The sequence below is a fragment of the Antechinus flavipes genome, chromosome 3 (assembly GCF_016432865.1).
Source record: "Antechinus flavipes isolate AdamAnt ecotype Samford, QLD, Australia chromosome 3, AdamAnt_v2, whole genome shotgun sequence".
NCBI lineage: Eukaryota > Metazoa > Chordata > Mammalia > Dasyuromorphia > Dasyuridae > Antechinus > Antechinus flavipes.
Genome location: NC_067400.1, coordinates 257,926,767 through 257,953,462, shown reverse-complemented (window position 1 = coordinate 257,953,462; position 26,696 = coordinate 257,926,767). Strand labels below are relative to the sequence as shown.

Here is a 26,696-nt window from a genome sequence, read left to right as displayed (position 1 = left end):
GGTCTCTGGAAAACAAACTGTTTTGTTACCCCATCCTGGGGTCCATCTGTCACAATACGTAAGGTAAAATTTAGATACAGATCTTCCTTATGTCAAACCTTTCACTCTATTTACTGTGCCAAACAATGAAAATGAGGTGAAAGAGGAAAAACATAAAAGCAGGTAAGAAACTCTTTTTAGTGAAATATTAGGTCAAAGAGCAAGAAAAACCAAAAGTTGAGTGATGTATCTACTTAGCACATCATGGATAATACCAATAGATTTTTTTTTTAAAGGATATTATTGAAAAAGAAAGAAATAACACATTTCAAGAGGCCAAAGTCAAGATGGATATTGCAAAACCAAATCACCACTACCATATATCAGTCCATAGACTGCCTATGCCTCTGGTAATAGGAAATAACATCATTGCAAATATAAGGTAGTCATAGAAATTAGTATTGGCTCACAGGTCCAACTCAAAAGATATTTGAATAGATCTAAAATCATGCTTTTCATGAGAAGTTTGAGTAAAAATGGGAAATTAGTTTCTTACTTGGCTTCTCCCTTTCTAGTGTTATATTTATTTAGGCTATAGGTGATAGATAACACAACAGATCAGCCCTATGATATTGTATTAGTAAAAATAGGAAAAACAGGTGACAATTAAATTATTTGTGAAGCTTCCATAAAAGATGATGGAATTCTATTCGCAAGTTAGAATAAATCATGGTTATGTTAGCAGATCTTTTATATTTTCTATAGTTTTGTTTGATATTAGCCCTATAAGTAAGCTTGTTGCTACATGACTCATGTTTCTACACTTTTGTCAGGCTGTTAACATTAAGTATAAATTGTTTAGAAGTATTTTAATTTTATATTTCTACAACCTATAAGAATAACTATTTCTTTTATAATATTTGAGAATATTTGTAGAATAAGACTTAGTTAAGAATAATGCTATTGAATTAGTTGCTGTTTCTTAACTAGATTATTTAAACATAGAAATGTGGTGGTTAATTTAACTTCAAAAATCTGCAATTTTGTTCATGTGTATGTATTCACTCCAATATGGTAGACTGAAAACTCATCTTTGAGACTTGCTGATTGAAACATTAATCACTTTGCAATCAACCTACTTATGAGCCTCTCTGAATTTAGCTAGGCTCTTCCTTAGAAAGTCTATCATCCAGTCCAAAATCTAAGACTTTCCATTTCTAGTTTGATAGGATTTGCAAGAGGGTGGATGTAGTATATGGCAATGTGGGATAGCCTCAATGTCACAAGGAGGCATCAGAGTAGAAATTATATGTAGGTGACTAATCTTTTTTTTTTTAATTTTTAATTGCTTTTTATTTACAAATTATATGCATGGGTAATTTTACAGCATTAACAATTGCCAAACCTTTTGTTCCAATTTTTCCCCTCCTACTCCCCACCCCTTCCCTAGATGGCAGGATGACCAATATATGTTAAATATGTTAAAGTATAAATTAAATACAAAATAAGTATACATGTTCAAACCGTTATTTTGCTGTACAAAAAGATTCGGACTCTGAAATATTGTACAATTAGCCTGTGAAGGAAATAAAAAATGCAGGCGGGCAAAAATATAGGGATTGGGAATTCTATGTAATGGTTCTTAGTCATCTTCCAGAGTTCTTTTGCTGGGTGTAGCTGGTTCTGTTCATTACTGCTCCATTGGAACTGATTTGGTTCATCTCATTGCTGAAGATGGCCAGGTCCAGCAAAATTGATCATCATATAGTTGTTGAAGTATATAATGATCTCCTGGTCCTGCTCATTTCACTCAGCATCAGTTCATGTAAGTCTCTCCAGGCCTTTCTGAAATCATCCTATTGGTCATTTCTTACCAAACAATAATACTCCATAATATTCATATACCACAATTTATTCAGCCATTCTCCAATTGATGGGCATTTACTCAGTTTCCAGTTTCTGGCCACTACAAAGAGGGCTACTACAAACATTCTTACACATACAGTTCCCTTTCCCTTCTTTAAGATCGTAGGTGACTAATCTTAATTAATTTAGTTAAAATTCTAACTTTCTGAATATTATTGCATCAAGTAACAAAGATTCATGATACAAAGTAAGAATAAGTGTTTATTATATTCAATTTTACACTATAAAGGAAGAATATAATGAAGAACATGTTTTATGCCACCTCCTTCCTCCCTTCTTCTCATCCCCTGAAAACAGAAAAGAATGAAAAACCTGTACAAAGGTTCACCTACTCTGTTAAGCAAGGGAATAGAAAATAGAAATACTGCCAAAGCTACGAAGATCCCCAAATAAGAGCCTTTTCTCTAACTCTAAGAAAACATTTTTCATTGCTAAAAGTAATTCATTATAAGCATGCTATGTAAAATTACTGATGTAGTTGTCTTTAAATTTAGTAAAGCTAGTAAAATTGCTGAATAAGATATTGGTATGAACCTTATCATGAAATACTAACTATAGCATGATATAACCACTACTTTTCACTTCATTGTAACTCTCCCTAAGCAATACATTTATCTATCCATTAAGTCATTAAAATATTTTATTGAGACTGCTATATTCATGGCACTGTACTAGATATTGTGGGGGATATTAAAAAATAAAATATAGCTCTGGCACTCAAGGAGTTTTCAATCTATATACATAAACAGTCATACTATGAAAAAGAGAAGGGGCAGCCAAATAGTTAGAACACTGCTTTGAAGTCAGAAAGACCTGAATTCAAATGTGTCCTCAGTTACTTAACAGTTACTAGCTGTGTGACTTTGGGCAAGTCACTTTTCCTGGGCAAGTCACTTTTCCCAATTGCCTTGCAGCAAAAAAAAAAAAAAAAAAAAAAAAAAAAAAAGTTTAAGTGAATGAAAGTTTATAAGCAAGATAATAGGAAAGTCCATAGAAAGGAAGAGCTTATTTCCAGATCCAGATTCAGATCCAGGGTAAAACTTCATAGAAGTCATTTGAGCTGAGCCATAATGATTAAAGGTTTGGAATTTCAGGAATTGGGGATGGGGAGGATATTCTAGACTCTATGTAAGATCTCATAACTGAATGTGGGGGAGGTCACAAAATTATGATTTATAATCAGAAAATGTATGATTTGTATGCCTATTTCATATACCTATATACCCAGGGTCATGTAAAAATTTCTAGAGCAAAAAGCAGTCTTGAGTAGAAAGTTTAAGAAGTCCTATTTTAGAGCATGCTAGCTGTACAGGAAGAGGACCCAGTCAAGAAACAAGGAAACTGTCAAGAAAGGTGAGAAGAGAACTAGGGAGAGGACAGACATAGAAAATTATATTTTGAATATCTCATGCTAATTTAAATTGTCTTTTGTTCTTGAAGAGGACTAAAATGATATCACTATGTTAGAATGGAGTTACAGTGTGTCCAACTGGCTGACCAGACCAATATAAACTCCGAATACTCTTCCACAGATTGGACACAAGTAATCCCTATGAACATTTGGAGTGGATTCTCTAATTTTGCACATCTCGTGTTTCTTCTGAGCTAATTCAGTTTGGCTTTGTCCATAGAGCACAGAATCTTCTCTGATGAAAGTACGCCATACTAGGTGGTCCTGGGTGGTATGACATGATCTCTCATGTTGTACAATGTAGAGGGCCACAGATGGTGGAGGAAGTCTGGGTGAGGTATAAGACCCTTCAGCCCAGAGGGAACCTTTGACAATGTCTTGTTCAGCTGTCATCTCCTCTTGGAGGCATCTCAGCTTTCCTAAGTAGCCAGGGGGCCTGACAACCTGTGTTCTACTTGAAGCAGAGACACTTGCAATAAAGAGGCATTTACATAATAATAGCAAGGTGCTTAGTTAGCACAACCTCAGTGTGCTGTATTGATGTAATTGTACTAAGATATTTAAGGCTGAGAGAACTTTAAATAAATGGACTTCATATTTGACCATCCATGTGGGTTCCTGTCTCTTCACTCCTCTTCTAAGACCAAGGACTCAGGCTGGTACCAAGATCCTGCAGAGGGATAGTCCGGACAGTACAATCCAATCAATTTCTAAAATTCTTGAGAGACCTTAAGAGTATCTTTAAATTGCTTTTTCTGAACACCTTGTGAACACTTGCCTTCTGTGAGTTCCAGTTCAGAATTCCAGTATCAACTTAATACCTTCACTCTATATACTTCAGCTATGGCTGCAAGGTATTAAAAGTGGATAGAGTGTAGGGTGTTAATTCAAATCTGGTCTTAGACAGTTGCTAGTTGTAGAACTCTGAGCAAGTCACCTAATTCTGTTTGCTTCAATTTCCTCACCTATAAAATGAGCTGGAGCAGAAAATAGCAAAGAAAACCCCAAATAGGACCAGAGAGTCTGAAATGATAGAACAAAAACAACAAAATACATTTCTCATAGAAATTATATACCTTTTATTTCTTTATCACTAATCAGTGTTCCAGCTACATGACTCATGACTGAAATTCTTTTGACTGTAAACTCCTATCCAATTCTTTCCTAGAATCAGCTCTTTGAACTCTAGTCTTAGCAAATTTTATAGTACATCTAGTCACTTTGCCTTTTCCTACTTTCTTAGTCAATTATCCTTTATGTTCTTTCTTTCAAAATCTGGTCAGCAAATTCAACTTAAAAGATTTTCTGTACCCTGGATTCCTTGTTCCTTCTCAAATCAAAGTCCAACTTTCATTTATTCCCCACTTACCCATGTTTTCTCTACAATTGATAAGTGGAGTTGCAGGAAATCATATAAATGGTAACTTGGTTTATTATAGATATATGCTATCTAATCTTATTTGATTCACACCTGTCTTTTTACTCTTCTCTAATTTCCTAACACATTTTGGACAGCATCTGTTCCAAACTTTCTCTTTATCTCTTTATCTCTTGAAACAACAGTGTAATCCACCTGTTCTATTTCTTCTCCAGCCCCCTATCTTTCTTTACCCTATTCCTTCGATGCATTCTGGCTTCTGGACTTCATCAACAAGCTGAAATTTCTCTCTTCAAAGTTACCAATGATGCTTAATTGCCAAATCCAATGGCCTTTTTTCAATCCTTATCCTCCTTCTTGATCTCTCTGTACTCTTTGACACTCAAATCACCCTCTTTGGAGAGATACCATTTCCTGCTTATCTTGACCCTACTCTTTCCTGGCTCCACAACTGTCTGATGACTCTTCAGTCTTCTTCACTTCATCCAAGTTATGGCCACTAACCATCTCCTGGATGTACCTCATTGGTGAAGTAAATGAGCACTGGGCCAACAGTTAGAAAGACCTAAGTTTAAATCTGGCCTAATTGACTTTTTCTACCTCAGTTTTCTCAACTGTAAAATGAGGATAATAATAGCACCTATCTTCCAGGGTTGTTGTGGGTGATCATCAAATAAGGTATTTATCTTAGCAATAGTGTCTGGCACATTAAGTGAAGCAGGTGACCTTGCATAGCTTTCCCTCACTTAAATCCAATTCACTTGCTTGTCATATTTTTTTCCCAGAATGGACAAACAACAGTCCACTACATAGCAGGCATATAATAAATGTTTCCTGTTTTGTCATTCAGTTCTTTATAATCCAGTTTTTCCTTTCCAGTCTTCTTGTACCTTAACCTCCTCCCCTGCAATACTCTTTGATCCAGTGATGCTGGCTTTCCTTGTTATTTCTCAAGACACTTCTGGTTACCAGCATTTTCTCTGTCTGTACTACAAACTTGGAATGCTTTCTTCCTCCTTATCTGTCTCCTGAGAGTGCAGAGGGAAGAATTTATTAAGCACCTACTATGTGCTAAGTGTTTTATAAATATTATCTCATTTGACCCTTTTATCAATTCTTGGAGGTAGATACTTTTATGATTCCTCATTTTACAGTGAAGGAAACTGAGGCAGAATTCCTGAGGAAAGGAACTGGTTTTTTTGTTTTGCTTTTCCTACTTTTCAGAACTTAGCCCAGTTCCAGGAACATAGGAGGCACTTAATAACATATTAATCCACTGAGTGACTTTCGAAGAGTATTAATTTTCATCTCTATTTAGATGATCCCCCAATCTATATGTACAACCCTTGTTTTTCTCTATAGATTTCTAGTCCCTACATTATCAAATTTCTTTTTTAAGAATTTCATAACATTTCAAGTTAAACTTCATGTACTATGGACAACTGGAATTCAACATGTTCAAAGTGGAACTTATTTTCTAATTTCTAAAATTCACTCCTATTGCTATTTTTCCTATTTAGTTCTTTTATCCCCAGAAATTAGCACAATCCTTGGCTCATAGCCTGAGTTTAATAATTATTGAAAAAGTGAATGAAAGCTATGTTATTAGCATATTTAAAATATGCTGCAGATACAAATACAAAAGTGAAACAGTTGTCCTCGGGAAGCCTATATTCTCAAGGAGGGAGACTACAGATGAGAAGAAAGAGGTAGCCATAAAAAAGTTTTCAATATCCTAGTCCCTCCTATCCCACTAGAGGCCAAATCTCATTGAAAACTTTGTCTCCCAGTTTTCCCCATTAAAAAAATTACCATTGCAAGTTTACCTTTCCCTTTCAAGGGCAGGGAACATCCTTGAGGTCAAGGCAACCATAGGCTATCAAAAGCTCAAAGCTAGATACCACTATCTCCCACTCCTTGAATTAAGGTGATAATTTTGTATGGCCGAAGAGTGATATTATAAATATCCAAGTGGCCCTCGACAGAAAAAAAGTTCTCCACCTGATATAACTCTTAGCATCCAGTCTGATCCTGCATGCAGCTCCTCTGGATATTAAAAAAATATCCTTCACAATGTGACTTCTACTTTTTTAGACATTTCATATGCTATGTTCCAACTACACTGTTCTACTTGTGATTTCCCATATCCAGCATTTTATATCCTGACTATTTACTGCCTATGCATAGTTATTTCCTCAAGGCTTGAAATGTTTTCCTTTTTACATCTGCTCCCATCGCAGATGCAAAGCCTTTCTGGGTCTTTCCTTCCCCTTCCAACTCTGTTGCCTCTCCTGGAAGTTAATTTTGCATATAATTTTGTCTTAGTCCCCAAAGAATGCAAGTTATTTGAGGGCAGTGTCTACTCTGATTTTTTTTTTTTTTTTTTTTGCCTTTTGAATCTTCTTACTGAATCATCATCCAATGCCTAGGATAATACCTTGAATTATAGTAGATAATAAATGCTTGAACCGACAAAGTGAAATTAGTAGGGATTATTGAAATTTGGAGAAACAGCTTGGTTTAGTGGATTAGGAGTCAAATTTGTGTGCCAAGAACACTTGAGGCTAGCCTCTCAATATTGAAAGAATGAAACAATCCCTTCTGTCAAGGAAGTTATATTTTTATGAGGAAGGCAACCATTATAAATGTACTTACAAAACAAATACAAATAAGTTAAATACATGGCAATTTGGGAGGGATAGCAGGGATCAGAAAAGGCTCAAGAGATAGCCTTTTAGTTGTGTCTTTAAGGGAGAAAAAGATTTTAATATCTCAATAGGAGAGAGTTTTCCAGATTTGGGAACTGGAATGGATGAAAAGAATAGAAATGCTAAACCTTCGAGATGGGATAGGGAATGCAGCGTGTGTGTGATTTCCAGAAGCTCAGGTTGGCTGGATTGATGTATAATAAGGGAATAATGTATATTTAATCAGGAAAGATAAATTGGGGTGTTTTGAGGGTAAAAACTGAACAAAGGAGTTTTATTTTTTAATCCTAAAATATGCATTGAAAAGGGAAAGGATATACAATATAATTTATTAGAAGATGTAATTTTTAACAGGCACATATCAAAATTTGGCTATGACCAAACTCTCAACTAGAGTAAGATCAACTCTTAAGGAAAAATGTTCACTTTGGCAGATATGTGGAAGATGATACTAGATTTAAAGCAGGATGACTAATCAGAGGGCCTTTATTTCCTCATCTAGAGAAGTATTGAGGCCTGGAACTAAAATGGTAGCTGTATTAACAGAGATGGAAGGGATCAGATCCAAGTGATATTGTGGTTGAAAAGGGCAAGATTTGACAACTGATTGGATATATTGGGTAGGCAAGAACAAGATGTGGAGGTCAAGTCAAGGTAAGAAACTCATGAGACATGAAGAATAGCAAATGTCTGACAGAAATAGAGAAGCTTGGAAGAAGGGTGGATCCGGAAAAAAAGATAATGAGTTCTGTTTTGGACACAAGTTTAAGATGTCTCCAAGACAATTTATCAGTCACATGGTGACTTTTGCAGATGCAGTTACAAACCCCAACTCTCATGTATCAATTCAATCTATCTGCAGAATCTCAGACCCCTTAGTTATACAAATGAAATGTAACATACCACAAGGACTAAAAGATGTGGAGAAAATATAGTAGATCAAATATGAAATATAATCTATGGAAAACTGGAATATTAGTCTAGTTTCTACAATCAGAGGAAATATGCACATGTTTATAATGAAATTAGAATGTTAAAACTTAATACCTAATATTAATTTCTTAAATCTACTACTGAACAATGTTTTCCCTATATTTTCCAAATATAGAATTGACACAATTGTTGTTAGTATCTGAAATACATGGAATCCTATTAAAATACATGCCAAATAAAAGGTTTAGTAAGGAATTAAAGGGTAAATTTATTGGTCATTAAATCTATTTTACTATTTCCTTCTCATCAATGTTTGAAGGTCTTACCTAGAAGAAAATCTTTGCTCAGAGATTACCTTCCAAGTGTTGCTTATTTTAATCGGGCAAATAAGGTAAGCCTTATTTTTGTTCTTTATTTTCCCATTTCCTCCCCATTATACTTTGGTCTTTTAAGTTATAGGTGTTTATTTATAGATAAGATTAGCTATCAAAACAGCACCTTCACAAATGCTATAATTGTCAGTAGGGTTATTTATTGGGAAGCCTAATGGAATCTTGGACAAGTCAATATATCTGGGTTCTAATCCTAGTGTTGCTACCAAGTTTTGGGCAAATCTCAACTTCTCAGTCACATTTTCTCCCACTTTTAAGTAAAATGAAGTGGGGAAATGGGGAGTGGAGTGGCCGAAACGGTCTTTCCGAGCTCTTAACATCCTATTGTGTGGCACAGAGTTTCTAATGACAATTTTCCCTTGTCTCCCATCACCCGAGCTGCTCCAGCCGGACCGGCCCCTCGAAGTTCCTACCCCAGCCGAGGCCACCAGGGCTCGAAGAGTTGCTTGAAGATTACGTAGCATGAGCCAAGATGGAAAGGAAAAAAATAGGGCATTTCATCATTCAGTATTCCAACATTTAGTCTCTAAGAGGTGACAGAGCAATGAGAATTTCTCGAATGTGCATGATAAAGGTGGACGTAGAACTGGGCTCGTTTGACGTAACCAGACAGCGGCCTCCAGCCTGGCATCGATCACCCAGGGTGGCGACTCTTCCCGCAGAGCCCACCCGGGCTGTCCGCTTCCTTGCGGTGCTACTCGGCCAGGCTCCCATTCGCCTCAGAGGTTATTTCCCTTTACCCACATCCCATCTTTTGAGGGAGCTTGGAGCCCCAGGCATGACCAAGGGTGGGCCCCGCGGCCATCTGGGTGGGGTGGCAGCCGCGCCCTCCCCTCCCCCTCCCGCTCAAGCCCCGGGGTGTGTGCGCTGGGGAAGCCATTATTACCCAGCGGTGCCAAAAGCCAACGCCTCGCGCCGAGGGAGGGGGAACCCGTGACGGCTCCTCCCTCCCTCCCTCTCCAGCACGGCTGCACCCACGGACCCACGCCCCCAGGAACTCCGAGGCCACCCGAGGAGGAGCCACGGCGGCGGTAGCCCGAGAGACCCGAAGCTCGCTGGATTGCTTGGGAATCGAATGGAGACGCCCCGCCTCCGCCGCTGCGTTAACTGGACACACACGGCGGACGAACCCTCACACCCCGGACCTCGCCCTCTTACCCCCGCCTACTCCCGAGCCCCCTCCCTTCGTAAGCCCCCCGCAGCTCCCGAGGTGACACGGTTCGGACCCTCCATTCTTTTCACGAGTATATTTAACGAGTACAACCTAACATAATGTTCGTACACGTTGACAACCCTCCCCCGGACAGACGCATTCTGGAGCCAACCACAGGCTGAGCCCAGGGGCCATCCCGTTCCTCCGTCACCAATCGCCGGCGGCCTTGGTGGGCGGAGTCAGAAGAACTAGCAAGTTGAGTCGAGGCGCGGCTGACGTGAGTCAACAAAGGTCACGTGGACCCGACTACGGGACTGGATTGGTTATGCTGAGGCCGGGCGGGGAGGGAGGGGGGTCACGGCGGCGGCGTGGGGTTCGCTCTGTGACACAATTACAACAACTTTGTGCTGGTGCCGGGGAAGTTTGTGTCTCCAACAAATCCCCTCTGGGCGCCCCTCAGCGCCGCTCTCCGGCTTCCCCCGCTGTCCCTGCCCGCCGCTGCCCCACACCTAACCCCCGAGATGTGACCCCAGTGTTGGGTTCCGCTGCCGTCGCCAGACCCCGACCCCTCGGGGTGTCCGCAGCCCCTGCCACCGCCGCCGCCGCGTTGTGATTTCTCGCCGCCGCCGTTCGCGGTGGAGGAGGAGGAAGGTGGAGGAGGCGGAGGCGGCGATAAAGTTGGTGTGTCGGTCCGCCCGCAGATTGGGGGGTTTTGTTCGCGGCCCCGGCCCGGGGGGGTCTCGTTGTTGGGAGTTGTTAATTCGCTGCGTTTCCATGAAATCCTGCGGAGTGTCGCTCGCTACCGCCGCCACCGCCGCTTTCGGTGATGAGGAAAAGAAAATGGCGGCGGGAAAAGCGAGCGGCGAGAGCGAGGAGGAGTTCCCCAGCCTGACAGCCGAGGAAAGAGAGGTGCTCAGTGGACTAGACAGGTACTGACCGCGGCCCGGCCTGGTTCGGGACGTGGGATCCACGCCGCTCACCCTCTGTGGGAGGGAGGGGAAACTTGGTGATTTGTCTTCGGGTGGCTGGAGGCGGCGGTGCCGTGTGCGGCGGGACCCGCTCCCTTTACTCCTTGGCCGGCCGGCCGCTGCCATCGCTGCCGCCGCCTCCGCGGGGGCCTCCCGGGCGGCGGCCAGGGAACGTGAAGGTGGGGGTGTGCTGACTCGGGGACACTAAAGCGCTCTCCGACTGTCTTTCCTTGCAGCCGCCTCTTCGGATTTTTGAGGCTTCATGAAGATGGCGCCAGAATGAAGGCCCTGCTGGTAAAGGTAAGGAAGCCCGGGGAGCGAGCGGACAAGCCGGCCCATCCTCCTTCCCGACCCCTTCCCTGGCGTTAGGGAGGGGAGGCCGTGTGGAGACTCGGGGCCTGGCTCGCCCCCCGCCGGAACTCAGATGGATGATAGCGGGACCCCCTCGGACCTCGTCTGCCCCTTCCCCCACGACCCCCTTCTCTTCCCGGATCCACTCCCTGCTGCCTGGGGAGAAGGAGGGGGCAGCTCGGGGCGCCGAGAAATGGTCGGGGGAGAGATTGGCAGGAAATAATGTTCCGTCCCCTGGGCCCCCGCCCCTCGTCTTTTCCCAGTGTGGTGCCCCCCGTGGTGACGTCCCCCCCTCCCTCACTGCGGTTCCCCCTCCCCCCCAGAACATCGTAGTTGAAGTCCGAGGCGAAGGCGGCCCGGAGCCAAGCCCTGGGCTTGATCTCAGCCCGAGTGGAAAAAAAAAAAAAAAAAAAACCTGCCTGTTATCCGAGCCGGGGCTCGGGGCGAACCCCAGCCCTGGAGTGGCGTGGATTTGGGGGGGAAGGGCCAAGGGTTGTGGTGCTTGTTAATTTGTGCAGGAGCTGGGCTCCTCGCGCCTCGTGATTGTAAATACACCGAAATGAATGTTCTCCCGGTGGAGAAGACGAGCCCCCGGAGCCGCGAAGGCTGCCCGCAGCTCGACTCCGGCGTTTTCCCGGCCCTGCTTGCAGAGACTGGGCGCCTTGCACTTTAGTGTAAGACAGAGAAGAGTTTGGATTAAAGCTGCTCCCAATGACCGATTTTGTGTATGTTTTACCTGAAGTTCAGTGATGTGTTTACTTTTTTGGGTCCAGCTGCCACTGAAATATTGCAGTGGTGTCTATGTGGGTGCATGTGAATGTCTTTTCTTTTCGGAGCTTCTTTTACGGTCTTATTTGCCCGGGGCTCCATGCTTACATTTGGGGTTAGGCTGCCTGTTTATTTGTGTGGAAAGTTGTTGGCCCTGTCATTTAGTTAAGTAATGGCTGCTCCTATCGGCCCAAGATGGCGGGACGGGGTGGGAGGAGAAAGTGAGGGGGGCGGGCTGGGGGGAGGGAGAAGAGGTAAACATGGAAAGAAATAGTAGCGATGAATAGGTTTCTCTCTAGAAGAGTAGTCTTAACAGTGTTTAATAAAAACTGTAAGTGACTAGTGTCAAATAATTTACTCCTTTCCTGGTCTTGGAAACAACATTCATAAGCTTAATGAATCCTTATCAACCTGTAGCCTATTTAGTAGCCTATCGGTAAGCTATTTGAACAAAGGCTGTAGAATCTGTCTCTGCGTCAGTTTGCATCTCAGGGCTAAAGCCGTGTTTGGAGTATTTGTATGCTTTCATTTTTTTTTCCTCTAAAAACTCAGAGTAGGTGCATTAGGCAGTACACCGATGAGATGTTGTTCTCTTTCATAGTGTGATTAATAACTTTGCATTTGACACCTAACCTTGTTACATTTATAAAGTTAGTAATTAAAACCTAGCATGTTTTCTATTTGTTTTTGTTATTTTAGTTCTGAGGAATTTCAATCAGCATTCTAGCCTACAGAGTTTTGATTAGCACTAATAATTTTTCCATATACAAACTTTGTCTTCAAAGTAAATAGAAGAGAATCTGATTTTAGCTAGCTTTTATAAGGTCGCTGTTGGTAATCATTCTATAAATATTGCTTTTCAAAAAATCCTGGTAAGAATATTGTACACAGTACTTAAACTTTTAGTAGTTAGGTTTTATTAGAAGTAAACATGTATCCTGGAAAAACGGTTAATGATTAGTACTGATATCAGATTTAATCATACAAAAAAATTTTAATGTCTTAAGTTATGAAGTTTACAGTGTAGACATTTTAAATTTTGTTTAAAATAGTTGAATTATAACCAGGTGCCAATTTAGCAACTAATTTCACAACAGTTTAGAAGTTACACTTCCCTGTCCTTTAGGATGGATTATTGAAAGAACTATTTGCACTAGGAAAAGTTTGGCCAAATCAGTTAAATTTTAGTTCTTCTAAGTCCCTTCTTCATTCATTATTTTTAATGGATTTTAATTTTTTAGAAAAGGAGACCTGATATATTTGCAGAATGTTAAGCCTTACCTGATTTTAAGTTGGTTGTATTTTTGTGCCAGTATTTTGGATGGAAATATGGTTATATCATTACAAATGTAACCGAGTTAATTGGGCAGTTATGTTTTAAATTTTAGGAAATGTTAATATGAAGATAATGCTTTCCCAATCTTTTCAAGCAGATAAATCTTGGTTGCCAAAATTATAAACTTCCTAAAAATTTGGACAATATTAGAGCTTGACAAAATACTTAGTATCTAGTTAAGATGGTGTGATTGAATGAGTCAGCTTTGAGGCTTATTGGGTCGAGAGTTCCTTCCTGATTAGGTCAAGACTCATTAGCCATAACATTAAAGTAACTGTTCTAAGTGCAGTAAAATACTCTTGAATGTGTGGTTGCAATGTCATGCAATTCTTACTTGTAGCCTGGTGAGCCTGAACATAAGTTAAAGTATGTGTTGTAAAGTACAGCCCCATAACCTTTCTTGATGTTTGTACTGTTGACCACAGAATGAATGAGCTGAAAACCTGGTATAGGAAGTATTTAGTTAGTTTACCAGGAATGTTATAGGAAGTATGAAGTATTTTGTATGTTGCAAAATGTTGGAACTATGTTGGTGAAGAAAAAGTTCTTTTAAATCATTGTCCTGGGATACTTTAGAAGTTTAGAACTGCTTTCTGGGCAGGTAACAGACTGAAAAAATGAATTGTTCATTCTAGTCTTCGGTCTTAAAAGCTGTGATTTTTGTGCCTTCTAATGCCCCATCCCCCACCTCTTTGCTACTTCCCACCCTTATAGCCTGATTATTGAAGTATTTTAATGGTTTTTCCTCAAATCTTAAGGTGACATCTTTCTTCAAGGGATGATGTATTTCTTCTCCCAATCTCTTAGACTCCCCATCCTACTCCTTGCAGTTCTCTAAACTTGGCTCAGATTATGAGTATATTTTATATTTTTATTATCCTCATCCTCAGCTTCATCATCAGAAGCAGATACTTTACACCATACTTTGATGTTTTACAAAAAAGTGTTTTTAAAAAGCTTTTTTCCATATTTTTTCTTATATCCCCCTTCCTCCCATCTCTTTTGCTCCTCCATGTGCCTCTCTCATTTCGGCCAAAGAATACTTTGCTCTAAATTCTGAGGTCCTTTGATGTTTGTATTTATTATATATACATTTTTATAGTAAGTTTATTGAGAGTTTCCTTTTTCTCTTCTGATGTGATGAAGCAGTCTACTTGACTTTTAGTATTATTCTTATATAAAGCTAATGGTTATATGAAAAATCTTCAATTGATTAATTATGCATATATAGGAGAAATAGTGTGGTCTTTAAAATACATGTATTAAAGCTCAAGTTTTTTAAATCTGAGTCTTTTGAACAATTTTAAGTATGTTGACACTCAAATCTATATAATTCAGGGATTCTTATTTTTTAATTATAGTGGAGTAATTGAAAAGGAATTAAGTGAAATGTTTTAACATAAAAATATAGTTATGATGACTTTTGTCTTTAAAAACCTTTTGGGTTAATTTTGTTTTCATTGGAATAAAAATAGAGATGCTGCATTAAAGCATAATTATGGGTTTGCTTTACTATAATACAAGGGAGATGAAGAATCTAGGTAGCTATACTATAGAATAATTAAACTACCTTGATAGCCCTTTTTATCAAGCCTATTTAGCATCAAATTTTCATGAATTTCAAGTTTGATCTTGGTATGTTATTATCAAACATTATTTATGTGGAGTCAGATCACCTTTTGAGATGTTTTAAGTATTGGAAAATATTTAAAGTAAAAATATTTTTCTTTGAAAAATTATTGAAGTAGCTTTAAAAAAATTTTTTCTGGGTTTTGGAACTAGTTTAGTGGATTTTAAAGCATTAATTTTGTAAAATTCTGGTTTTCTTGGCCTAGACAGGATTAATAGCAGAAAACAATGATAAATTACAGGGGTTCTTGATTTATAGGTGGCAATATTTGAAGAATTATAATTAAAATCATTTATTATTGCTGTACTTTTTTTTTTTTTCCATGAGCTCTGATGCTTAAATAAATGTGTTAATCCTTAATGTTTTACAATGGTTGATGTTTCTATTGGTACAGTGACGATGGAATTATTTTGTAGAAAAAACAACTATGAACTTTACTGTGTGGAGAGTTTTTGAACTATACCTTTTAGAATTTAGATGCTGTTTTTAGAAGTTTGAAAAGTGATTTTTCAAACAGTTGATGAAATTGGATGTGCTCATGTGAATTAACACAATTTTGTTGTTTGAAAATTGAGTGATGACAAATTTGTTGTATGCATTATGTAGAGTGTGCAGATGTGTTACTTTTTCTAGTTAGGAAAACAATCATACTTTGAAGAGTATTGATAGTGTTCCAGGTACTTATAGCCTTGGTTACCTACAAAAAAATGGTACTATGCAACCTTTACATGAAATGTCAAAAAACCCTTTTGGTTTGCTCAATGAGTTAAGATAACAGAAGATGATTGGCATCTGGAGATAAGTTAGAATAAAAAAAATTTTTATGATAATGTTTAATTTTAAGCTAGATACTGGTTTTTAACAAAATAAAATTAATGGGGGTCAACTACTTTAAGTTATTTAGAAAAAGTACAAATGAAACATTGACAAAAACATGGTTGATGAAGGGGAAAAGTTCCTTAAAACCACATTATCACAATTTTAGCACTCATTTTTGGCTTAGGTAAGAATAGTATATATTCATATGGTATTGGATGTCTTTGATTCATTTTTTTTTTCATGGAAGTGGCCAAATATTTTGCAAATTCATAAGTAATATAAGGTTAATTTTTTTTCCTAAATAAAAAGTAAAGTAGAGGTGCTTTGTGCTTATTGGAACTTACGATAATGAACATTACCACTGTGCATTATTAATAATAATATTTTTGAAATGTGGTATCTAGAGAGCTAATTTATGTTAAGAAAACAACAGCAGATTTCCTAAGAACTGAAATGGTGGTTAGGCTATTTGTGGAACCACGTAGAATAGTTAATTAATTAGTTCGGAGGTTATTTAATGAATACATAATTGACAATCATATATGAACGTAATGCTTTTAATATTATTTCACAGATGATTGCAATATTTACTATTTTTAGCATTGTATTCAAAGTCTTTTAACTTTTACAGTCTAGTTTCCAGAAAGTTAATAATGCATTTCTTATGATAAAAGTACAGTTTTAAAGTTCTTCTAAGTTTGTCAAGCTTTTATTTGTTCTCAAGTTTGCAAATTGACTTTTAAATGTGTGAAAGATTGCATTTTCAGATCTTTAGGAATTTCCAGGGCCTATAACAACAACAAATATGTTTTTTTTTTTTTTTTTTTTATTAGAGAATAGGTCTTTGAACTCAAATTTTGGCAGATATTTAAAGGAAGAGCTTATCTTCTCCTCAAGATGTTAAGATTTTTATCTATCCATTGATATTTTTTGTTGAAAATCTTACATCTTTTAGAGAAAATGAAAACAAATTTTTGTTTACAAATTGGGGAGAGGGTGTAGAAAACATGTTCAGCTTTGAGGATGTGGGATAGATTATTGTGCTTGTTTTCCTCATGGTTGGGACCCTATAATAGCTGAAGGGTGGAGTAAGAAGTGGTTGGCTTGGTTTTTCTTCCTTTTGTACCATATATAATATATAAGGTAGTTAAGTGATTTGATCTTGACTTAGGATAGAAAGTTGTGCCTTTTAACTCTATCACATAATATACCTTGCCACCTTGGGGAAAGTAAGGCTTTCTGGGTCCCAGGAAGTTTATTCATTTGTAATGGAGGTTAGTTGTCTTCTAAAGTCTCTTGAAGTTATTTGATTTGAAGTATAAAGTAAAAGAATTATATAAAATGGTACAGCTAGTTTGTCAAAAGCTATATTGTTTATGGTTTTGTTGTGATAGGTCTGTGGAATAGAAATTATAGAAATGACAGAGATATAACAGTATTATGTTTCTAAGAGCTATATCTATGACATTATACTTGGAATTAAGTTTACTTGAAAGACATTGATCTGTGATCTTGGCAAAAAAAAACAAAAAAAAACAAACCCTAATATTTCCCAAGACTTTTCTTTCTATAGTAATCTCATAGTTATCAACAACTGGTCAACCTCTCATATATTCCTTTTTCAGTATTAAATATACTCTAATTTTTGGTATAATAAAGTCCTTTGAACTTGTATTCAGTCTGTCTTTACAACTTTTAAGTGATTTTCTTATATGCTCTCTATGGTCCAGCCAAACTGACCTTTTTTTTCATGTCTTCCCATTTCCCTGCCTTTAATGTCTTAAAATTACTAGATTTTTTTCAAAACTCTGTAGAGATGCCAGCTTATACATGCAGGATTTTCTGTTCCCCTCCATTCCCACTCCTTTGGGTGCCACCACTTTATTGAAATGACATACTTATTTTATGTTCTATGTATGATTAAATACTTGTTCCCATGAGCCCTTCTTCCATGCTGCTCTGAACAATAACAGGTTATTGCCTTGCCTTTATTTGAAAATTGTTTGGTTTGGAAGAACTTTACAGAGCTTGTGCTTCCAGTAGCATAGATTTCCAAGAATTTGGATCTTCTTCATGTCACAATGAGGTTGGTTATTAGATTAAGACATTTATATTTACATACATAACAATTGTGGCCACAATGTATGGTGGCAGTGCATTACAGGAAAAAGATTCTCTATTCCCATTGTACCCTGTTATACCATTGGAAATGATTTTCTTTAGAAAAAAATTTGATTTTATCATTAATTAGTCCATTCTTAAAATATCTGATATGCTTTGTAATATTCTTAAATGGAAAATTTAAGTACTTTGTAATATTAAAACTGGAATAATGAAAATTGAATATAGACTCTAGCTTGTCTTTATCATCCCATATAAATTTCATAGCAGCATGTTTACAAATAAGTACAAGTGGTCGTAGAATAATTCAAATGAATTTGGACCTGATTGAAGGGCTGAACTCAACCTGTTGTAATTAACAGCTTTAAGCTTTTAACTGAATGTTTCCAGCGGTATCTATTCAGGGATCTATTCTTAACATATTTTGGATAAAGGTAAAGATTGCATGTTTTATCAGATTGGTAGAATTTCCCCCCAAATTAAAAGACTCTGGGTTTGTAGTTACTTCACAACATTCTGTAGCCTTCCCTCTTTTTAAAAAAACTGGAACTGTTTTAATTCTGTTAACTTTTTTGTGGTCTTTCTAAGGTTGATTAATCACAAATGATGGTTGTTAACAGTATCTGATTATGTAGTTCATTGTTTCCTATTCACCTGAACTCTTAGAATACTTAGGTTCTATACAGTGTCTTCCTATCTTCCTGGTTGTTCCTATTACCCACTATTCTTTCCTTTTTCTTTTGCCCCAGAAAAAATAGAAGCAAAATGTGAGTTTGTAGCCGTATTTATCATTGCTCTGTCTATTCCAGAAACAGCCCCTGTATTTTTTATTTCTCTTTTGTTTTTAATTTTACTTGCCCAGACCTAGCTTATTCTTAGTGTTTTTTATTTTATTTTATTTTTATTTTTTAGCATTTCCTATACTATTTTTAGAATGGATACTTTATTCTTAATATGCTATTATGTTAATGTACTATTACAATAATGTACTCTTCTTACTGACTAATCTTACTTCCTTTTCTTTTTGTGTTTTGTTATTATTTTCTTCCACATTTATTAAGTGTACCTACTTATAAGGTCAGGATCTCAGAATACAAAAATGCCTTCAAGGACATTACATTCTTCTGTTGAGTAGTGTTGTGATGCCTACACAGAGGAGTAAATACAAGATATATATATATATATATATATATATATATACAAAATGCAGAATTAACTCTTAAGATGAGGATTATACATACAATTTGTGATCACAGACAGATTACTTACCTTACCTCTGTTTAGTTTCCTCATCTGCAAAATTAAGATGACAACTGTAAATAACTTACCTCATGGAATTTCTGTAAGACTTTGTTCTATAGAAATGGTTTATTTCTTCTTAATTTATGGGATGGAATTTTCATAGGAATGGTCTTTGGGGCAAGTTGCTATCCTGATATTTTTCTTTTTGGCTGCTCACTAGGCCATTTCATTGCTGTGTTTTTGTGGTTGAATAAATTATTAGGTTGTAAATTTTTTTTGTTGGCTTCATGAAAGCATCCTTGGGATAATTCCAATAGCAGATAGAGATGATTAAGTTCTTCATCCAAGTGATTTCAACATTTTTAGTTTTCTGTATTTTGAAAAGCTTTTGTTTTATGTAGCTTGGAGAACAGGAATATTTAATATGCTGTGTCCCCAAATATTGTTCTTAAGTTTTTATAGATGATCATTGTTATAGTCAAATAATTGTGAATAACAGTTAAATAACAATTTCTTTATAAAAATTACAGTATTTACTGGCTGAATTTTCCAGAATATATTGTGTTTTGAATTTGTAATTTGTCATCTATTAATCCAAGAGCAATCATGATCTTATGCTGTTTAATTCTAGCTACTAGTTGTGTCTTGCTCAGTTTCAAGGGTGCTGAATTTTTGCAGCTTGCTATGCTATTAGATTCTGGTTTTATCTTTGTATAGTCTATCTGTTGGTCACACACAATACTCCATCTCCCAACTCTTCTTTTTTTGTATCCTGGCCCCCATGAATGCTTTCTACTTGAAACCATGTAGTTTTTGTTTGTGAATGTGAAGCCATTCCTGATGCTAGTGTCCTCTCCTCAAACATTTGCTTATACCTATATTTTGTCAACATGCTTGTTTATGTAGATTTTAGATCTGAGTCTGTTTGAATTTTAACTTTTTAATCTCCAACACTTTACATAGTGATTGTCATATTATATAGTTCATACTAAATGTGTAATCTATATCGGTATGTAAGTCTGGATAATTTCTCTAAGTTTTGGATGGTGATAAATCTGATCCTGATTTGCCATTACAAACATGTCTATTTCTATAAACGAATGCATGTGGTGTAATCATTTGTTCAACTTTATTTTTGCCTGATTTTATGAAAATGCTGACCATAGAAGGCCTTTTGATTTATTCTTGGATCTTAGCTGTTTTCTCCGCTCCTCACCTAGGTAAAGCACTTCAATTGACATTTGACAAATCCATTGATTCTCGTTCTATTGTTAGTTCTTGTTTCAAAAGTATCTGTGTAGGTTTTTGAGTTATCTTGTGCTGTGAGTGCTTTAACAATCTTCTTTTTTGGAGAGGAATGTTAACTATTCTATGGTTGCCTTAAGGAAGGTGCAAGTCTTATATTTTAAAACTTTATAAATCCATTATAGTTCATTTTTTGCATTTCCAAAAGTATACATTAAGATTTGTACTGTGGTGCTAATTGACTTAAAATTAGTTTTTCTTCATTGAAATTTTTATTCACAATATAATGTTTCATAATGTATTTGGTTCGGCTTAGTGGCTTTTTGCTCAAGGTGTCAGTGACCCCAAGGTATTTGTGTTAAGATCTTCCTCCATAGGTTCAGTTTTATCTCCTGACTTTAAACTTTTGAAACCTTTATGTTTGTTAAAGATTGTACAATTAAAAGTCAGAAAAAATGATAAGGGAGAAAGAATTTGTGAGATGAAGGGGCTGCTTTAATAATGGACCCATATAACTTGAAGGCCATCTATATTAAATATAATGATTAATAAGATATTTTGATTTGACTTGACTCCTTTAATTTGGAAGCAGACTTCCACTAACGAGAGATAACAATGAATTTAAGGCTGTTGTCAGAGTCGTCTTCTTCTTCTTCGTCGTCGTCGTCGTCTTCTTCTTCTTCTTCATCTTCTTTATCTTCATCTTCTTCTTCTTCTTCTTCATCATCATCATCATCATCATCGTGATTGTTTTTATCATTGACCATATGGAGTAGTGGCTAGAGAATTGGTGTCAGAAAAACATGTTTCAAGTCCTCCTTTTGACACATACTAACTGCTTGATCTGGGCTAATTACTTAATCCCCCTAGTGCCTCTGGCAACTCTTAACATCTTAAATTGTGGAGGAGATGTCTTATCTGCATCCAAATCTTGCAACAAATATTAAGCACATAACACCTTGCCTAGGCACTGTACTAGATGCTTGAGGATAGATAAAAATGAAACAGTATTTGCTCTTAAGGAGCTTACTCTGAGAGAGAAATCTCCTTACTCAGCTAACCTAGAGCTGCTTATATTGAGGAAATATCACAGGTATGGTAAAAAAAAAAATTATGATTGAATTATAATAATGATTACGATGATGATTCAGTGTAGGTTTTATTTCCACTTATTATTTATTATTATTTATTTCCACTTGGATACTGACTATGTGTTCCTAGGTATGTTAGTCTCAAAACTTAAGTTGTAGAGAATGTGACCACCTGCAGAATTGGAGGAGTTTCCTTATTTGAGAGTTCTCTGTACCAGTGAAATCTCAGGTTCAGTCATTGTCCATCATTGTCATAGTTATCATATCACAGGTATAGTCATATAATTATCATCATTAGGTTATGAATGAGGACCTTTGATATTGAGACTTTGTGCAGTAATCCACCATTAGAAGCATCTGAAGGATCTCATAATACTGTAGCATTTGAAACTAGGGTTCCCTTGGTTTGCAGAATTTAAAAATGTCTTTTAATTTATCTTATTATTTTTGAAGGGAAAAGGGAATTCAATATAAGACTTAGTAGTCCAAAGATGATTTATTAAATTATAGCATTTCTATGAATATGTATGTGTTTGTAATATCTATAAAGAATCTAGAATATTAAAGTATATAACATCTATACCACTTAACTGAGTGGGAGACTGGTGGCCTCTTTCAGATTGAGGGTGAGGTTCTTTTAACAGCTCTCTAGATTTGGTTTCTGTGGCTGCTTTTCACCGTCTTCCTATCTTTGCCTTTTGCCTTTTTGTTCAAGAAAAGTCCTCCTTCTGACATATTTTTTGTCTTTTATGTGGGGTTCCCTAATAGAGATGACTGGAGAGCAAGGTTATCTGCTGGGTCAATTTTCCATGGGGGATCTATGAGAACTGTAATTGGTTGAAGGAAAATGAGAGTAAGATATTTGAATGTTTCCTGATTTACTCAAGATTAATCAAGGTAATAAGGGAAATGTGGAAGGTGCTATCTTTGTTACCCTGGTGCTTTGGAAGTAGTGTTTAACTGCAGATGGAAACTTTGCTTCTGAAGATAATTACTGAAAAAACTGGAGGAGACCTTGGTTAGTTTTAGGGGTGAAAGCAAGAAGTAATGTATAATTAACTACTTCCAGGATATGCTACTTAAATGACATATGCTCGGGAGACTGGCTTTGGGGTTATTCGCTTCAATGAGGAATTAAAGGCCTCATAAGAGTTGTGTTTCCCTTTCCAGTTATGATTCTGCATGTAACATGTGCATGTTAGCTCAGATTCCACAGGGGAAGGGTAACAAATTCCCAATACACAAAATCCTAATAAAAGGGGATAAAAGCCTTATGAAAATTGTTTGTGCATGTATTCTGTAATGAGCAAAAATATTAAATCATTTATATTCCTTGTGTTGATGACAAATAATAACATAGGTTAGCAATAGTGGAAATTCATTGTAGCAGGTAAAATTTTCTTTTGACCAAGTGCACTTCATCATATGTAAAATATCCTCCTAGTTATTCTCTGCACAGAATAACCTGCTTGACAGTGGTGAGCACCTTGTGTAAGCATATCTCCTAGATTTTTATGTCTTAATATTGATAAACACAGCGGTTTATTGAACAAAATTATCTTGTAGCTATCAAGGAATCTTGTTAACATCTGCATGGGAGAGGTTGAGGAAGAGAGGAGAGCCTTTAAGATTGTCTTGTCCTTTACCTCTGTTAGATATATTTTAATAGTCAGCAAATAATAAACACGGAGTTTCTATGTCTTTCAATCATTTGTGAAGAGGGGCTGTGCTGTGGAAAACTGAATGCAAAAATGTTTGCTGATTTCTTAAATTTTTATCTTGTGCCTTTGTAAATGTGAAAAAATTTATAAGGATTTTATAGGAATATGAAGAAGTAGACATATGGTTAGGTTACTGATGTCCTCTTGATTGCCTTTTTAGGGTAATAATACCATCTGTTGTCTCCCCCCACCCATTTGATATCTTCCTTTTCTTTTCAGTTAATTTAAAATTTTTAACTTGAAAATTGATCCTACAATGCTTTCAGAATTATTTTAGACTCATGTATGTGCTTATTCTGATCTAACTTTTCTTTCTGAACAGCCTGGTTCATATCAAGGGCCATTTTTTCTCATAGCATATTGGGAAGAGTGCAAATGTGATCTCATGTTGTGAATGATGAAAGTAAATTGGTGTGTGCCACAATAATAGGTTCCCACACCTGCAAAGGAGGTTTGGATGTTGTGGGTAGAGGACTGCAGAGGAAGATGGCTTCTCACAACAGCACCTGGCTTTAGGGCCAAGCTTGGGTCATTAAAATTTTACAGCATTTAGTTTTGTGAAGAGTTCTATAAACTATATCATACTTTTTTGATATATTAGTTAGTTTGGACTGTTTCTCCTCTCCTTTTATTCTGTGTTACAGGGGTAATTTTTTGGGAGAGACAGATAGAAGGAAATAAAATATAGGTGATGAAAAATCAAAAGATATCAATAAAATATAATTTAAAAATTAAAATATTTATAAAACTTTGACATATCTGTATCATAATTGAGCCTTGTTGTCCTTCTGTTTCAATGAGAGATTCTTTTTGGGAGACCAGTCTTAATTGTGACTCAAATAAACCTTCTGCAGACAAATTTTTATCCTCTTCATTTCACTATTTTGACAGATTATACTTCTTATAATAATCTTCCATCCTCCTGGCAATAAATATTTTCTAATAAGCAAATGAGATCAGGAACATGGTTTGGTGCAAGGAGCTTGGAATTTGGGTGTTAGGAGACCTAGATTCAAATTTCAGTTCTGCAACTTAACTGCCTGTGGGCAATTTTGTGCTAGTCACTACATGTCTTTGGCACTAATTTTCTTCATCTGAACAACATGAGGGGCTTGATGATCTCTAAAGTCTTCATTTCTAAATCTGAGCTTGGGTTTATATTCTGAGTGTTATTCTTATTGGCTACTATTTATTTATTTTGCTTGGCAAGAACAGCAAATGTTTGTCATCTGAGGCAGTTTCTGGGATTTTTTAGTCTATCTACTGATCTGTTGTTCACTTTAATTAAACCTTTGTGTAGACTATGGTGAAAACAATGTTTTCATTCATGATGGCAGTATGATACAGTGGAAAAGAGTTCTGGATTTGGAGGCAGAGAAATTAGGTGTGGATCTTATCTCTGCCAGTTAATACTTCTATTTCCAAGTGGAGAAATTAGAACTAGATGACCCCTGAGATCTCTAGCAGTTCTAGATCAGTGATCCTATGAAAATTGTTTCTTTTGTGGTGTTTTCTTTTGAGGTGGTTTGTTTGAGTTGATGAAGTTTTTTGGAGATCTTAACATAGAGTTGATGATCGTCTTCTTATATTAGACTTTTTTTTTTTTAACTAGATTAGTATTTTAGAATTATAGTCTTAGTATTTGGTCTGATTAAATGTATATCTACTGATTTGGAAATTTGGTTGTGATCAATGGATCCTATCCATTTATGTAGTCCAGTGGTTCTCTTAACTTTTTGGTCTTGGAAACTCTTTACACACCCTTCCCTCTGTTAAGAGCTTAAGTAGGCTTTATATATTCACTATTTACTATATTAAAAATTATAACATTAATATTATTATCAAAACAACTTTAACCTTCTCCTGGACCTCGAACACATGTTGAGAAACTCACTCTGATCTAGTCAAATTTCCTCATTTTTAATTCTGAAAAAAATTATTTTAAATGCTTACTTGTGTGCCTCACACTGCTTAAATCCTGGAGACAGATAAAAATGAAATAGTTTCCGCTCTCAAGAAGCTTACATTCTCTTTATTTAGCATCTTCAAACTTAGTTAATTGTTTGCCAGATAGTAGGTAGCTTCTTAGTGTTAAATAATTTGGTGTCTTCATTCTTAGTCCTGGACCGTAATGTGTGTTTGTGTGTGTGTAAGCAAGCATTTCAGTTTACTGAAAATTAAAAACTAAAAGGAAAGCCATATATTGATATGTGAACTTCCGTTAAAGTTTTAAAAATGCATATATACTTTAAAATGATAGTAGTAAAATACCTTGCTTATTGGTAACCCCTTCTGAATTTTTTTTTTGGTTGTTTTTTTTTTTTTTTTGCTTTTCTCTGCATTTTAAAACTGTTTCATGATTTCTTCTTCTTCTTCTTTTTTTTTTTTTTTGCTGAGACAATTGGGGTTAAGTGACTTGCCCAGGGTCACACAGCTAGGAAGTGTTAAGTGTGAGATCAGATTTGAACTCAGGAGTGGTGCTCTATCTACTGTGCCACCTAGCTGCCCTGATTTATTTTTAATATTTCTAATTTTGCATCACTTTCATACCTAGACACTCTCTCCTTTCCCTTTCTTTTGTAACAAGTGAAACAAATACAATTTTTGGCCATGATAAAATACATGGTCTGATAAATGAGACTTCTGAAGTTAAGTAACCAAATTGATCTCTAAAATCTGTCAAAATTGTTTGGTAATCATTGTATTGGTTGTTATCTCTGCTCTGCTCAGTATACTCTGTATTACTTCATATATGTGTTAACCCAGGTTTCTTTGAATCTAACATGTTTTTTCATTTTTTATGGGACAGCAGTATTTCCTTGCATTTATCACAATTTGTTCTGCCATTCCCCATGTATGCACTTTGTTTTCAATTTTTGCAACAACAAAAAGTCCTATAATAAATTAATTGCATATGACTAGTGTCATTGAGAGTATGCACAATTTTGTGATTTTTTTTTTTTCTTTTTCTTTCAGGGGAGGGGGAAATGTGATAGAATTTTAGGTTGTTGTGCCAAGTTGATTAGACCAATTCACAGCTTTATCAATGTTGCATTAAAATATGCCTGTCCTACCTTCCTCCAATTATTTGTCTAGTTAATTATCATTTTACTTTTTGGGAGGAAAAAGGGAAAGGGGTCAGCTTTACCAGTTAGATAGGTGTGAAGTAGAACCTTGCTGTTTTAATTTGTTCTCTTACTAGTATTGGATCTTTTTTTCCATATGATTGATAGGTTGATTTCTTTTGCCTGTTCACATCTTTTGACTATTTATTCATCTACTGCCATAAACTGTTTCCCAATATAATGTTTGTTGTCTTTTTTCTATGTTTGTCTTTGTGTTTAAAGATATAGACTATCAAAGTAGGCAATATTGATTTGGTTTGGAAGACCCTGTGAAATAATCAGAAATACTTGGAGTTCTTGATTCCATTTCCCCTAATCATTAGGATAATCAGATTTTCAGGGTAAGTTGTTTTTGGTTGTAAATCTATATTATGTTTTGCCAACAACCTTATATTCCAA

At 36.5% G+C, this 26,696-nt stretch overlaps 1 protein-coding gene across 4 annotated transcripts in view; it reads left to right on the top strand.

Moving 5' to 3' along the window:
• Nucleotides 1-10,413: 10,413 nt before the first annotated feature.
• The window catches only part of KDM6A (lysine demethylase 6A), a 238,885-nt gene continuing 222,602 nt past the window's right edge, over nucleotides 10,414-26,696 (top strand). For 2 of the 4 annotated variants that reach the window (XM_051984985.1, XM_051984984.1), the window contains exons 1-2: nucleotides 10,414-10,809; nucleotides 11,085-11,148. In XM_051984985.1, coding sequence (XP_051840945.1) covers nucleotides 10,655-10,809; nucleotides 11,085-11,148 — 219 coding nt within the window. In that variant the 5' untranslated portion in view covers nucleotides 10,414-10,654. The remainder of the gene's footprint in view (nucleotides 10,810-11,084; nucleotides 11,149-26,696) is intronic. The other 2 variants (XM_051984983.1, XM_051984982.1) reach the window with 1 other exon arrangement.